This window comes from Scaptodrosophila lebanonensis, unplaced genomic scaffold (assembly GCF_003285725.1).
Source record: "Scaptodrosophila lebanonensis strain 11010-0011.00,11010-0021.00 unplaced genomic scaffold, SlebRS2 tig00000161-arrow-arrow-pilon, whole genome shotgun sequence".
Lineage (NCBI taxonomy): Eukaryota > Metazoa > Arthropoda > Insecta > Diptera > Drosophilidae > Scaptodrosophila > Scaptodrosophila lebanonensis.
Genome location: NW_022060597.1, coordinates 1,051,602 through 1,067,759, shown reverse-complemented (window position 1 = coordinate 1,067,759; position 16,158 = coordinate 1,051,602). Strand labels below are relative to the sequence as shown.

At 35.6% G+C, this 16,158-nt stretch overlaps 1 protein-coding gene across 6 annotated transcripts in view; it reads left to right on the top strand.

Annotated features, from left to right (window-relative positions):
- Positions 1-16,158, top strand: part of LOC115629642 (small conductance calcium-activated potassium channel protein) — a 113,543-nt gene that overhangs the window by 20,426 nt on the left and 76,959 nt on the right. For 4 of the 6 annotated variants that reach the window (XM_030526144.1, XM_030526146.1, XM_030526147.1 and 1 more), the window contains exon 2: positions 2,245-3,417. In XM_030526144.1, the coding sequence (XP_030382004.1) occupies positions 2,245-3,417 (1,173 nt within the window). Of the gene's footprint in view, positions 1-2,244; positions 3,418-10,024; positions 10,127-16,158 lie in introns of those variants that run through there. The other 2 variants (XM_030526153.1, XM_030526148.1) reach the window with 2 other exon arrangements.

Here is a 16,158-nt window from a genome sequence, read left to right as displayed (position 1 = left end):
TGTATGTATGTACATACATCCATATGTGTATATAGCCGGGTGGGAGTGTATACATACACAGTTATGTTTGCATGTCGCTTTGATGAATTGGTTTAAATGTACATTTGTGTGTGTATAAATACAAGTATGTATGCTTTGAGAAGCGCAGAGTAGGGACTGCCGTAAGCGTGTTTGCATTCCGATGTTTGCTATCCCGCAGGCGAGTGGCGTGTGGTCATCAAGCTTTTGGCATTAGCAGGTGTTCCATTATTACACACAAAAACACACATATACTCTCCTTTACAGACACTCACAGAGACACAGACACACCCACACCCACACCCACACTCACAACCCGCACCGATATGATATATATCGGCACAATTTTCAGGTTAGTTGCGTTAGTGCGAGTGTGTTAGCTTTCTGATTGGTCTCCTGCTCTATCTTGCCTTAGAACATTTTAAAAAGCTTATTATAAATGATTGTCCAGGCGAGCTTTCAAGCATATTATTGACTTTCTTCCATTCTTAAAGGACTCTTAACTTGAGATAGCGTTTGAATAGATATTACGATTCGTTGGCCATGCATCTCTTTTCAGATGGTTAGAGAGTTGGATACGTTTTTTAATCACGTTTCTTGGATCTGAAACTCATTACGATTTGTTTCGTCTTTCAGCAAAACAATGAAAGGGATATAAAGTTTGCAATAAGCAATTAGTTAGTATCGTAGATACATAGCAGATAGTTTTCTTGGCGAAAAGAACTCTATTTTCAACTCGACTTTATGTTAGCTCTCTATTTTGGTTCTAGTTTTTTTAACAACAATCTGCAAATATTGTTTGGCAACAATTTATAGAAGATGCTATTTCAATGGTAGAATGCTGAAAATAGTAAGTTGTAGAGCTGGTTGAAAACAACTCTATTTTGTAGCCTCTTTAATTCTTCTTGTTGTAGGCTATTTCTCAGATTTTGTATTGAAAAATTGTGAACGATTTCGAGTCATTTTATTTATTATACAAATAACGTTGTTCATTGAAATCTTTTATAAATTTCGCATAGCGATTCAAGCATTCTTTTGATCTTCGCTTTCTGAAGATTCAAAAAGAAGAAATCCCTGCTATTTTTTTTTGCCCAATTCATATTACATAAATTTCTTTTTTTAAATAAATTTTGGAACTTTTTCGTTTTTTGTAAATCAATTAAAATAAACATTTAACTAAGTTATTCAAAAGATTATGCAATTCAAGAAATTGTTCTTTCATTCCGCACTTTGAAGATCAATAAAAAAGCTTAAGAGTTTAATATTTTCTTGGGCTTACGGATTATGTTGCTCGATTTAGGTCAGAGACGATTATATTCCGTTTAGTTAATAATTAGCAGAGACCTGAGTATCGGGGCCATAAACATTGTTCACAATATCAGGTGATTGAGTTGCATTGTAAAATATATCGAATGTTTTAATTATTGGTATCCATGTTTATCACAATTTATCTCACACACAGGTCGATCTATGTATCAAGAAATAACAATAATAAGCCCAATCAGTGGGACCAGTATCTGACAAATTAAAACACATTAAAGATTGGTGAGGGGTTCCTTTGTAATTTTATCAATGATTGTTTGCTAATTTAAATTTGGCTTGTAAAGAATGGCTAGAAAATGGTAATCGAGCTAGGAACTGCTAGAAAAGGGCTTAAAAATAGGAAACTCGCTAAAAACCGGCAAGAAAAACAATTAAAAGTAGCTAGAGAAAGGGCGAAAGGGCAGAAAACCCGCCAGAAACTAGCGGGAAAAATAATTAAAAGTAGCTAGAAAAAGGGTGAAAATGCAGAAAACCCCCTAGAAACCGATAGAAAAGGGCTTAAAAATACGAAACTCGCTGAAAACTAGCAAGAAAAACAATTAAAGGTAGCTAGAGAAAGGGCAGAAAACCCGCTAGAAATACGCCTGTCTAGACCCACTAAAAATAGATAGAAAAACCGTTGGAAACATTTGTTGTTTATTTACATTCATAATTTAAATTTTGCCAGCTGGTTTACTTGCTTTTTATGTGCGCCTGTTGCCGTGCAATTGGTTTCGTCACAGAAAAGGTTGCCGATTCAGCATTCAAGCCCCTCACATAAGAAATTTCACTTGAAAAAGAATTTCTCTTTCCCCATTACAATATATTAATCTTAATATAGTGATGTACTTGTATATTTAAATTAAATGTAAAACAGTTGATGGAGCGTAGTTGAAATGCATTTTGGATTTTTGTCTATTGCAGATGTCAATTCAGAAGCTCAACGATAATGCAAACTCGGGATATGTTAGCTCCGAGGAGACGGACTCATTGCTAGTTTCAAACCCATCGAAAGGCAGATCCGCATTATTGCGGCAAGTCAAAAATAGTTCAGCGAACGGACCAACAGCGAACAATATGGCTTCCACGTCGGGCGGCAAACCAACACTGATACGACAGGATCGAACTTCCACATACTTGACCAGCCCCCAGCAGTCGCAGCATCAGCGTATGGGCTCCGAGGAGAGCATGCGTGGTGGTGTCGCCGGTGGTGGCGGCGGCGGCGGTGGTGGGGGACACGACGAGGATATTGAGCAGGGACTGCGTGCATCCATTGTGCCTGATATCGAAGTACACGAAGAGGACCAAGAACTAACACAAAACACATCAACGACCACAACAATATCAGCGTCTGCCTCTGTGGCAGGCAACATGACCAACAAAAATCAGGATCAGCCGCAGTCGCAGTCGCAGCAGCCACAGCAGCAACAGCAACAACAACAGCAACAACAACCGACCATATCAATAATGAATTTAAATCTGAAGCCGCAACCACAACACGAGGTTACACATCATATGCCTGGCAGTCACCCAAATCTGGGCACCTCATCATATCAGAATCTATCATCCAGCATACCACCAAGTGCGCCCAGTCGTTGTCGAGCATGTCGGAATTGTAGTCGCCGTGCTTCCACAACGCCGATATCGACGGCCGGTCAAATCGATCGATCGGCGTCGCGCGACAGCGTCAAAAGTGCCTTCCAACAGGGTAACCTGAGCGGCTCGATGGCCATATGCATATCAAATTCCGCCCTCCAGCAGCATCAGTTACACCCACATCTGCAACAGCAGCAGCATCAGCAGCAGCAGCAGCCGCATTCGCACCATTCACTGCATCAGCAGTACAGTCAACAGCAGCAGGTGCCACCCGTACTGATCACATCATCACCCACAAACGGATCGCGCATCATACGCCAGAGCTCCCAGCCGGAATCGAGCACCACTGCCATCTGCTGTGGCGGCCACAGCTCGTGCGGCCACTCGCACACTGTTCCCAATGTATCGCTCAAGCAGCTGCGCGAAAGCACCACAGATGGCATTGCGGGCATTGCGGCCGATTCCCTCAGGATCAACGGCGGCATGCGGCCCTTCAAGCAGGTGAGTAGCGCCATTGGCATCCAAAACACCCACACCCAGAGACCAGCTACCAGCTACCAGTTACCAGCTACTAGTGACCACCAATTGTCAACCAAACATGAACTTAGCAACTCCAGCTGATTATAAATGAAAGCGACCCAACCAACAGTTTACATAACTTTATTCTCCTTCTGGCCTACTTAGTGTGTTGGCCCAATCAGTCCAACTTTTTGGTCAACTCTTGTCTCCTCCCCACCTGTCTAATCGTCGTGTACTCGTCCAGCCCGTATGTATATAAATGTATACATATGTTATATATTTGTCATTTGCGCATAATAAATGTAAATACATGCACACCTATACATACACACCTGCAACTATACAGACCCGCATCCACACACCCACACTCACACCCACACCCACACCCACATACATAGCTCGGCAAGAAGAGCAATTATGTGCCTAGACTCATTTGCATTTGCATAAGCACATAAGTAAGTCAGTCAGGCAGTCACTCACTCAGTCAGTCAGTCAGTCAGTCAGTCAGTCAGTTAGAGAGTTAAAAAGAACGAAAGTACGGGCTGGGCTGTTTCAGTTTATGAGCAGGCCATGTATGTGGCCTCCACTAGAGCTGTGCGTGCTCGCGTGCGTGCGTGATTGTAAAGGTCAAAGGAGGCCGTGACTTTACAAAGCTACAGAATACACGAAATTAGTTGACTAAACAACAGACTGTAATTATTTCAATAGTTTTTTTTATTTTTTTTTTTTTAAATTACAATTGGCATTAAAAGAGTAAGCAATGGAAATCCAAGGCTTAGCTCGTTTTTATGGCTTTTTATTTTAACCCTTCGTATGTCTATCTGCAAAATACCGCTTAAACTCAATTATCTTACAATGTATGCGCGAAATTTGCAAAGTTTCTACTTGATTTTGTTCTTTCATGGTACTTTAAGTGTATTTGATTTGCTTACACTGAAATAAGCTAGGGAATTAAAATTATGATCACTTTTTTGATTCGAGGGATGCAAGCAAATTTCTGTATTAAATTTTTTTTAATACATAAAGTAAAAATGCGATAAATGTGGGGTCGCATTAAGCTTTAATAAAATTAATAATTTTTTTTTTAAATTGAAAATTTAATTAAATAAAAGTAATTTTTTGAAAAACACCTTTAATGTAAGAAAACTACACAAAAAATCACAAAATTTCAAAAAACCAAAAAAACGCGTATATTTTTATTTTGCCTTTTCTATCTAATGGAAAAAACCGCATTGAAATTAGAAAAAAAAGCCATACGAAGGGCTACTTATTTAAAGGTGTCTGTTCTGTCTCTAAATACAGTGCAAATATTTTTTTTTAGTTGATATACTATCTTTTTGACACACATATAGTACTTATTATAAAAAGTTCGTTTGTATTAATATGTAGCGTTATTTATATGTTGGCCATATCTAAGACCTACTTACAGGGCCAAACAATTTCCAATTTGTCGTTTATTGAAATCGTACACTGCCCGTGTTTTAATTAGTATCAATTTTATTTTAATTATCTTTTTAACCTGTAAATTTTTCTGGTTTTTATTTTGGAGCAAAAAACCATGTAATGTATTTTCCTCTACGGAAATATGTTTAAAATAAATTAAACTGAAGAGTTTATATTAAAAAATATTTCAAACAACAAAATAGTGCCCTTTTTTTTTTTAAAAAAAATTGCATTCGTTCTCTTACAATATAAAGATTCATTTTGAGTTATATTAAAAGTCATTACTTTAAAGTAAAAAAAAAAACACTCAAAATAATGATTCTTCTTCAAATTTTATTTGTTTGTTGACTTAAAAATAATTATTATTGGTTTAGTTGTAAAGTATAACTCAAAAGAAGTGGAATAAAGAGTGATTTTTTCGCTTTAAAAAAATGGTCCTTGGATTAGACTAATAGCAATATCTGATAAAAAGTAAAAAAGTATTAAAAAATAGAGAAAATCTTAAATTAACTCAACTTTTCCAATCATTTTAGTAACTACTTAGTGTAAAGAAAATCTTTTACTGAGTTTGAGAAGCTATCGACTACTTGTAGCATTAAATAAAGAAAAAGTCAAAAACTAAAGAAAAATTTTGATACACTTCTAAGAATGATTATAATGATAATATTAAATAAAAGCAGTATTTATATTATTTTACAATTCTCTGAAAAGTAACAAGCAAAGATGCTTTTGAAGGAAACTATTAATATTTTTGTATAGGTCGGCGAATTTCTAAGTAATACACCCCTTTTATTAGCTATATTACGAATTTATATAAGAAGATAACTATAGTTAATGATGTTAAAAAAAACAATAGAAAATGCAATAAATATTCGGTTTAATTGAAGAAACATGAAATCCTTATATTAGTGAAAATTTCTGTGCAAATTATTTGCATATCTGACCATATCTGATTGAGAGACAAAAATTGGCAACATCATTTAATGGGGTGACATTTTTTTTCAGCAATGCGAACAAACATTTTACGTTGCATCGCTAGATATAATGCCGGAAAACGGAATAAATAAATATTTAGAGTGATTATGTTTTGTAAGCGTGACGTGCTCCTGTTTTTTAATGTCACGTGCACAGCTCTAGTCCTTAGCTTAAGTTGAATGCAAATTATTTGCAATCTCGGGGGCATCTTTACTGGAGCGTGGTTAGAGAACGGAACAGTTGAAGGGTGGAGTGTGGGAATTGTGGAGGTGGAATGTCGCCAGAGTGATATTAAAGCTTCAGTTATTGTTGCCGTTTCAATTAATGTTTTCATTTCAATTTGTTGTTGACTGCACATAAAATTGTTGTTACTTAATCTATTGTGTGTGTTTTAATTTGTTTTCCTTAAATTTTGGTTGTGGCTGGCTCTGGCTGGGCTTGCTGGTCTGGTCTGGTCTAGTACGAGGCGACAGCAATAATAACAACAATAAATAGAAATGCCGACAACAATAATTCGTTGCTCGCACTGAAAATCCAATTAGTGAAAATCAATATTACTCATACGCCCCTTTGGCCGAACAATTATATATACATATGTATTTATGTATATACATGCATGCATATGTACATATGTATGCATGTATATTCGTTTCTTTCGTTGTCTTCCTCATCATGTCATTGTCATCTTCTTCTTCCCATTTTCCACTTTTTAATATTCAGTTTTCTTGTACGTTTTGGGCATAATTTAAATTTTGTTTACTCGCTGAGCTGCAAGCTTCGAGCTCCCGGCGCTTTAGTGCCCTCCTCCCGTGTCTGTTACGAGTAGTTAGGGTTGGCAGACTTTTCAACGCACCACTCAAATTTATGTGTACACACGATCTCGACATACATACATACATACATACATATGTATGTACCTACTATATATGCATGTATATGCACAATATATATGTATATATGTAGTATAGTACGAGTATGTGTGTGGGTAGAGCATATGAAAAGGGCAAACCTTATTGGCAGCGAAAAAATGATAGAGTGGGGTTAATTATATTGTGTCCACTTAGCGCTCACTTAGCTTATGGCGTATAACAAAAAAAAAAAAAAAAAAAAACAAAATTGTCGCTTGGCATAATAAAATAAAATGAAAAACGTGCCCCAAATTCAGGGTCGCGTGGCCTGGCCTGGCCTGGCCGGTAACCCATAGAATTGATTATTAATGTACGAGTAGTAGTCGCTCTACTCCAGCACTTTTCAATTGTAAATTATTCGTCTGTCAAACTTTTATACATACAAGTATATATACTTGTATTTGAAGCGTTTACACTCAATCAGCACGACCCCCCTCTAACCATACCCACGTCCATGCCCACGCCCATGCCCCGGTCCCATCCATAATCCATAACTTTGGCGTGGAATGGAGGTGGTGGTGTTCTTGTAATGTCTGCCCTTTTGCAATTGGCATTGTCAGGCGCGCTGGCCAATAATGAAAACATTTTCTTCACGCTGGAAATGACCTTACCATGATTGATGAATGTTTTCACTCTTTGACATTTGCTGTCGCGTTTCGAATTTTTTGTTTTCCCTTCTCTGCTTTTCTATTTTTTACCGCTCTATTCTATTTTTTTCCCCATTTTTTTTTTTGTTTTTTTTTTTTTTTTTTTTCGTTTCAATTTTGCCTTTCTTGTTGACACAACGACACAAGTCCCAATAGATAATTGCAGATGGGGGTGTCTGGACAAACGGGCAACACGACACTCACTCAATAGCAGCTAAACAGGCAACAATTAGTTTGATGGGCGCCTGCTGAGGACAGCGGCAGTAGTAGTGTTGGAGTGAAACCAATAGCCGAGTTTCGTCATTGTTTAACATAGAAAAATAAAATAGCTGGAATGGGAACTAAAAACGTGCGCACAGTAACCAAAGAAAGTGGTTGAGGCCTGGGAGGACTGTACGTATGTATTTAGGGGCACAGCTAAGGAGAGCAGAGATGGCCAGAGATGGTTGCCCTTTAGTGGACTATAGACCACCAGTCAAGGTCGTCGTAGTGCATTCGTTTGCATTCGTTATGAATTCGTTCAAAAAATATTTAATGTCTCCTTTGGGGGCTGAATTTCAAAATTTCAACACCAGCACTAGCACCAGCACCAGCACCAGCTCTCTTGTTTGCCTCAGTGAACCGTGTTAAATGCGAGGTTGCATATATACATATATATGTACAATATCTGTATCTATACATACATACATATATACATATATACTAATACATGAATTCATTATAAAAGGAAACTCGTAAAGCTTACGCACCTGCAAGCTTTCGCCCAAAAGCTCCACTGGATTCAACTTTGTATTGTGTGCTGTTTCGAAAGCTTTTCGCTTAATTATGCAACATTTAACTAAACTTTCAATTGCATTTGTTACAATATATCTAAAGCGCATTTAAAAATGCCTAACAATCGGTTTCCCAGTTGTTCAAAACATATGGCAGCAATAATCAAGCTTGCACAGCTGTGAAAAGTGTCTCTTGCATGGGAGAGAGCTTTTGGCGGAAAATATTTGAAAAAGGTCCCTGCACACGCAGTGTCACTGTCGCCATCTATTGAGCTCAGTGTGCATAAAAAAAGCTATATACATATTTGTCAGTTGGCATTTGCCATTTTAAAGAACAAAGCAACTAAGGACATATATTCGTATGCATTCATTCATTTTTGTTGTAATCTCAATCTCTCAAATATCCTTAACAGCTTTAGTTGGTTGGCAACATATGCCTACGCAATGTCCTTCGATATGTTTAACCTTTCGCTGGCATTTCAATTTGAAACACTATTTCCAATGCAATTTATTTTCACGCACGACTCAATAATTGTTCGTCATTATGTGTGTAACATTTAAGCTTTTAATGACTTTGAACTATGAATCAAAGAGTGAATATATTTATAAGTATATTCATTATGTTTAACATTTAAGCTTTCAACGACTTTGAACTCGGATACAAAAAAAAGTGAATAGGAAGTAAAAGTACTTTAGTTCTGATTTACATAATTGTATTATCTATTCGTAATACCCATTATCTTCATAAACTTATAGTAGTTTAAACCTTGGCCCACTTGACGTATGAGTGATATGTGTTGCTTTTCATAACTATGTTTACTTTTAATGCTTATGTATGTATAAGTTGAGTATACATTTCTTATACTATTTTATTGACTTGCAACTGTACTTAGTATTTTTGAATTATTTTTTCAAGAACTCTTTACACTTTGAAGTTAATTTACATTTTTTTTCTACAACTTTGGTGTGCCGAAGAATTTAGACTGCCACGAGACAGAGAGAGACTGCGCCAATTTTTGCAACAATTCTAGACACTTTTAAAAATTAAACGGCACAGAAACACACACAACAAATTTTAGCAAAAAATCTTTCCCCAATTTTTTTTTTAAATTTATATTTAACATAGAATATTTTTATCCAAAACGGATGCTTTTTCTGTTAATAAGTTAAGTTTTAGAATTTAAAGTACCCTGAAAAACACATAACATTTGTTCTATAAAAGCTTTTATATGTTTTCTATTGAGTTCCCTTAATAACCACTTTATTGATAGTTTCCAAATCGGCGCTATTCTAGCAAGATAGAGATAATGGGAATATAAAAGGGATAACAAGTTAATTGAAATAAACATGAGTCTTTGGATATGAACTAGGATTGGTGACTTCATAATTTTATGTTTCTATATTTTTAATTCAATAATCAGCGTGAATTAAAAACAAAACAGCTTATAAATAAATATCATGGGCTATTTCAGAAAAACTAATCAATTTCAGTTTCTGTGAATATACATCTATGTATATTTTTAGTTTTTTTTACACTACTACCCTTTTGTAAGGCACATGCATACAACAAACCAGTAGTATATTGAAACGATCATACAACTATTGTGTAAAATTTGTAGTCCCCTAGTTTGTGTAATTAATAATTAATAATGTGAATTTGAATAACGTCGACTGACTTAATGAGTAGTAGAGCCTCTCCAATCAATACATTCGTATACTCCTACACACACACCTCCAAAAACAACAAAAATAACATACATACATCTTATACTACAGCTACAAAAACTAATCTTAAGTTATACTTATTCTCTACTAATCACTCGCCTAAACAATTTGTCCTCAGGGCGTTCTTCTAATGCCTCGTACATTGTCCGAAAGCCGAAAATTGCGACTTAGAAGGGCCTTCACAGAGGCCACTAACGAAACGCTACAATGCTCCAAAATGGTATTTAAATCTAATTATAATTCTATGGCAATCCCCCTGCTCCCCCTGCTCCGATTAGCATTTTGCTTATGCATACTACACACGTAATTCGTTAATAATATAACAATAAGTTCTGTACATACAACAACAGCAAGTTCTTACTTAGTTCAAATACAATACAATAATAGCAACCAAAAAAATAACAACAAAATAATACAAGTTCAATTTCAATTCGTTCGTTTATGGCACCAATAACAATAACAACAATAGCATTGAAAACCAATACTAATAGTTTTTTTTTTTTTTTTTTTTTTTTTTTTTTGAACAAATACTTAAGCATCCTCATCCGTTTGCAACTCAAGAGTACGAAAAAACGCAAATGAGATGCGAAATTCACAAGAATGCCACACCGAAAAAAAGAAAACAGCAACAAAAACAAAATAGTAACAATGCTCATGCCCACAAATAATAGAGTATTATGTTTATTTTGTTGTTGTTGTTGTTGTTGTTGAGTCTGTTACCTTCTTAGTTACGTTCGTTATGCGAGAGCTCGTTGCCTGTGTAGTGCTGTATTGCTGCACTTCTACAATCAACTACAACATCCGTTACGGTTAATGCTAGAGCTAACGGTAAATGTGCCGTTACCATTACCGTTACAGCTCGCTCACACATTCTGCCACTTTTCAAATTCACGCCAAAAAACCAAACTTGTAGTGCATCATTGGCTGCCCAGCTAGCTCCATCACACAACAAATACATACAAACATAAATACATAAAAAAAGCCCATAAATACATACAACATACACACATGTATTGTATGTGTGGATATTTTTTGGATGCTTCTAGCAAGTAGTTGTTGTTGGCACACACCCACACACATAGAAACTTTCTCGCTCTTACATAACTGCTCGTTAGTTTTGCGAAAATATTCAGTAGACATGCCCGTAATTATATTGTCGTCGTCTACACATACATACATACATTATATATACATATGTATGGGATTTATGCTATACAGTTATTGCATACCCAAAGGTAAGCCTACATACATATGCACATTGAACTGTCTAGAGCGTACATATATACATACATACATAGGCTTGATTTATGTATGTTTCTTTTATTGGGGTTACATAATCGCATTTGTCATTGTATGCTTATTAGTATAATGCACTTGTTTTTACTGAAAATAGTCTGCACTCAGCATTGTATGCCTCACTGCAATACTTATTTATTAATAGTACTTAAGTACACACATACATATGTACAAAAATAATATAAGAATGTTGCAGACCTGCCTAATCGGGTTGCATTTAATATGCAATTGTGTACATACAAACATTTGTATGTTGTGAGTGTGTACATATATTTTTAATTATAAGAATTAATATATCGATAATCAACTCCTTGGTACCGTTACGCGCAACCACCATTCAAAGTGTTGCCAGCGTGAATTCTGAATGAGCATGGTCTACACTCACACTTCGTTTTATATCTCTTACATATCTGATTAACAAACAAGCTAATACTATATCTGAATCCTCATATAAATATATTTTTAATTATAAGATATTATAACGTTCCGCTTTATTCAAAGTGTTGCATCTCGTATGTGTCTGATTAACAAGCAAGCATATCTTTAAGGTGCTATCTACATAATCTGAATTATCAACAGAAAGTGTTTATCAAGGTCGAGTTGCAAAAAATATATCATTTATTTCACAGATGCTAAATTGCTGATTATGCGCGAGTATAAACTTATATTATGAAAATAATCACTAGGCCTGTATTTTAGATTCCATTTCGAACAAATTTAATAGAATCTGTATTTTGGAAAATAATATAAAAACTGTATTACAGTGTTTATGCATGCCGGACCGATTCTAAAAAAGAAATGCAATCGAAATTGATTTAAATACAGGCCTTTGAACTATTTACTTATCGAATATTAAACTAAATCGATCAGTGATCAAACTGAATTATTGCTATCTTTTATAGATCTGAGTAAATGAAGATATCCACAAGTCTTTTGGAGTGCCTGAAAAAAATTAATTCAAGGAATTTGTTTAATTGTATTGTAGACGAATATCGGTCACCAATATGGTCAAAAGTTTAATTTTTACATTAAATTAAATCATATTAGCCGTTATTCTCATTTCATTATCTCAAGATCGCTCTTTATAGCTCAGCCTTTCTAAGCCGTACTTTTTCTTTAGTCCCATTTGCCATGTGAGTCTCAATATTGATATAACTCAAAACTTGTTACTTATAATTCTTGAAATATTGCGCTAAGAGTGTAAATATTTGTCTTATGATCGATGGCAGTGACACTGCAGTGTCAAGTATTCCTAACAGCGACATTGTAAGTGTCACTATGATTCATAAATACTTTTGTGATCAAGGAATAATAACATATTCACAATATTGCTCATCTCTAGCACTAAATGAATGAATCATTCTCTTTTGCTTTATGTTTTAAAAGCCATAAATGTGTCAAGATATTAATTTATTGATCATTTCGATCACTGCAACATTCATAATTTCAAATAGCTACACAAAAATGATTGAAAACCAAATATAGTAAATATACACAAATGTAAATGTGGCTTATGTAATACATATGTATTTGTTGTATTTAAGTGATTGGTTCGGAATATTAAGAGTGATACAATTTTTTGAATAGAAATACTTTTTCAGGTTTTCTTGCAGTTGACAGCTAGTTTGCTGAAAACTATTTTGATTATCCCAGAACAACAACACCAAAAATTTGGCATACAATTTATTTACTTCCTTACGGAGTCGCCTTTTACCTCAATATTCATTTCTTAGCTTCAATATTCTGTTTATGCATATGTACATATGTCGAGATCGCCAAAAAAAATCGCTCTTAATCGTAGAATCCACATTTTCACTAAAGGCCACCCACTGAGCCAATTTTTATACCCTGTACCCAAAGGGTACAAGGGTATATTAGTTTTGTGCGAGTGCACATGGAACACACAGAAGGAGGCTTGGTAGACCCCACAAAGTATATATATTCTTGATCAGCATGACAAGCCGAGTCGATATAGCCATGTCCGTCTGTCCGTCTGTCCGTCTGTCCGTCTGTCCGTCTGTCTGTCTGTCTGTCTGTCTGTATGAACGCAAGGATCTCCGAAAGTATAAGAGCTAGAATAACCAAACTTGGTATACAGATTCTCCTGAGACCGAGAAAGGACGAGTTTGTTCATTTTTTCTGATCCACCCCTCCACTCCCCCCCTATTAACGATTTTCTATAACTCCCGTAATTCTTGGAATTTTGAACTAAAATTTGGTAGACACATCCAGTTAGTAATTGTATATCCGTATACCAAGTTTCATTATGATAGAATGATCGGAAAGAAAGTTATAGCCATATAACCAGGCCCAATGCACACATACATACATATGTACAAGTACACAAACACGCATAAGGCACGATTCTGATGTAAATGTAAATGTATCTATGCATGCATGGAATATTTAGTTAATTAATTAAATTAATTTAGTTAATTAATTAAATTAATTAATTAAATTAATTAATTAAATTAATTAATTAAATTAAATTAATTAATTAATTTAATTAAATTAATTTAATTACTTTTTTGTGGGGTGGTACAGGGTATTTAAGAGTTGAGCCTGCTCGACTTTAGCATTCCTTTCTTGTTAAAGTGTAGAAAAAATAAATAATCCGACATAATACAACACTTTCTTTTCGCCAAATGAGGCCTTGATTTCATCTCTCAAATCAATTGGAATTAATTGTGTTTTATATATATTTGAATTATATACTATATATATTGGATGGTCTTATTCTTATTGGTCCGCTGTAAACTGAATTGATTATTTTCATATTGAAAAAAAAAAACAAAACAAAAATTTAAGGAAAATCGAAAAAATCTATTCATGGAGTAATTTATAGGGGAAATTAACATTTTTAAAAAAAATTAGAAAAAATAAAAAAAAAATGTGGTTTGTCTAATCGCCACGAAACTTCACAGGATCAGCCTGCTGACTATTTGAAATATTGCCACAAAATTTGACTAAATTCGTTTGAGCGTTTTCGGAGTCTGTAGGAAACATACATGCATACCTTCAATTTTTATGTGTATGAAGAATGAAGAACCTTTTCCAAAAGAACGTTCATTAAACATCACATTTAAGTCGAAGATTTTCGTTTAAAGTTAACATTGGCGATCTATATATCTGGTCGGGTAATTCTTAACACACCCCCGTCTTTTATTGGCAATTGTAATCAAACTAAAACGGGAACAGGCTTCAACAGTTTTCAGGATTATAAATAATGTCAACTTATTTTATATCGCTCGTGGTGCATACGAACATTCATTTAAGAAGTTCATCAATAAAATGCAGAAATGTTGACGAAATGTTGATCCTTTGGGCGCATTAGTTCTAACAATTGAATAAGTTTATTGAAAATGGACTCGTAATTCAAAAAAAATATGAACCTAGCTGCTGACTGCGATAAGACAATTATAGTGCTTATGGAGGAATACGAGTGTGATGGACGCTGTGCTGCGAGCAGAGCAGACCAGAGCAGAATTTTGTTTTCCCCGGGCGCAGGGACCATAAAATCTTTGGCATGCGATTAGAGGGGCCTCATTGAATCTGCAAAAGAGCGGAACATTTAAAAATGCGCAGAGAGCGCTGAGCAGAAACAAAACAGAATAGAACGCAACAGAACAGAATAGAGCTGAAAAGAAATGTAAATTGGAGCAAAAACAAAAACAAGAAATTGTCCAATGATGCGAAGAGAAGTGGCTCCACACTCACACACACACACACAGATTAGCATTGATGACGTCGACGATCAGGTGTTGGCATGAGCATTAGTCTCCATGTTCTGGTCGCTGTCGTTTCTGTTGCTTCTGTTGTTGTTGTTGCTGTTGCTGTTGATGTTGTTGCTGTTGATGTTGTTGTTGTTGTTGTGTGTGTTGTTTTAATGGTCGCAGGCCCTGCTGTTGGCGGATGTCTCTCTCAGACGTTTCCATTCGGGCCATTCGCGCGGCATGCAAACGCACATCATCAGTTGATTGCGGCAGACGCGTGTTGGCTGTTGGAAAAAGCGTTTTCCCTTTTTTTTTTATTTTCCGAAAATTGAATTATAAATAAAATACCTAACTTAATTATAATGTGCACGCATATACACGCACAAGCACCGACACACCACACACTACACACATTTGGTGAATGAAAGTAAGAAAAAAAAAAAACGAAGCTTATTACAAATTTGTGTAATGTGTTGTTGCTTTTGCAGTTGTTGTGTTTACCAAAATGTGGTGTGAGTGTGTGCGTGTGTGTGTGTGCTGCATATGGCCAAATTTCTAAACATTGAAAGAGCATTTCAATAAAATTTTTGTTGATTTTCCTAACAATTTTATTACTGTTTTTTCATCCTTTTTTTTTGTTTTTGTTGCTGTTTTCTGTGTGCACAGTGCAAGTGCAAAGCATTTTATTAAAAATTTGTGCAAACACATGCGTTCAAATCCAATATACAAAAGTCTTTGGCAATGCCATAGCGCTACCAACAACAACAATAACTACAACAACGATATCAAAAGAACAAATAAGTTCCATGTGCCATAAAAGTTGCAATTAGTTTGTTCGCATTCGCATGCATTTTGGCAAATACAAACAACAACAAAATAATCAAAAAGCAAATTAAAAACGCATAGCACATACTCGTAAATAAACAACGTGCGTATACGTAATATATAAATATTTGCCATCGAGTGCACAGTGTGTTTGCGAAAAGCATGTCTCCTGCCTCCAGCATGGAAGCCGAAACGAAAGGCAATCTCTATCAAAAGTGCCCCTCAGTGGCGACAGCACCATCGCTATTATCAGCATATAATATTCAACAGCAGCAGCAGCAGCAGCAACAACAACAGCAACTTCAATTTCAACTCCAACGGTTGCAACAATCACAGCAGCCATGCATGCTGCGTACGTGCAGTGTTGGTGGCGCCACAAACGGCGCAGCAGCCCCAGTGGCCCCTGTGGCACCATCAA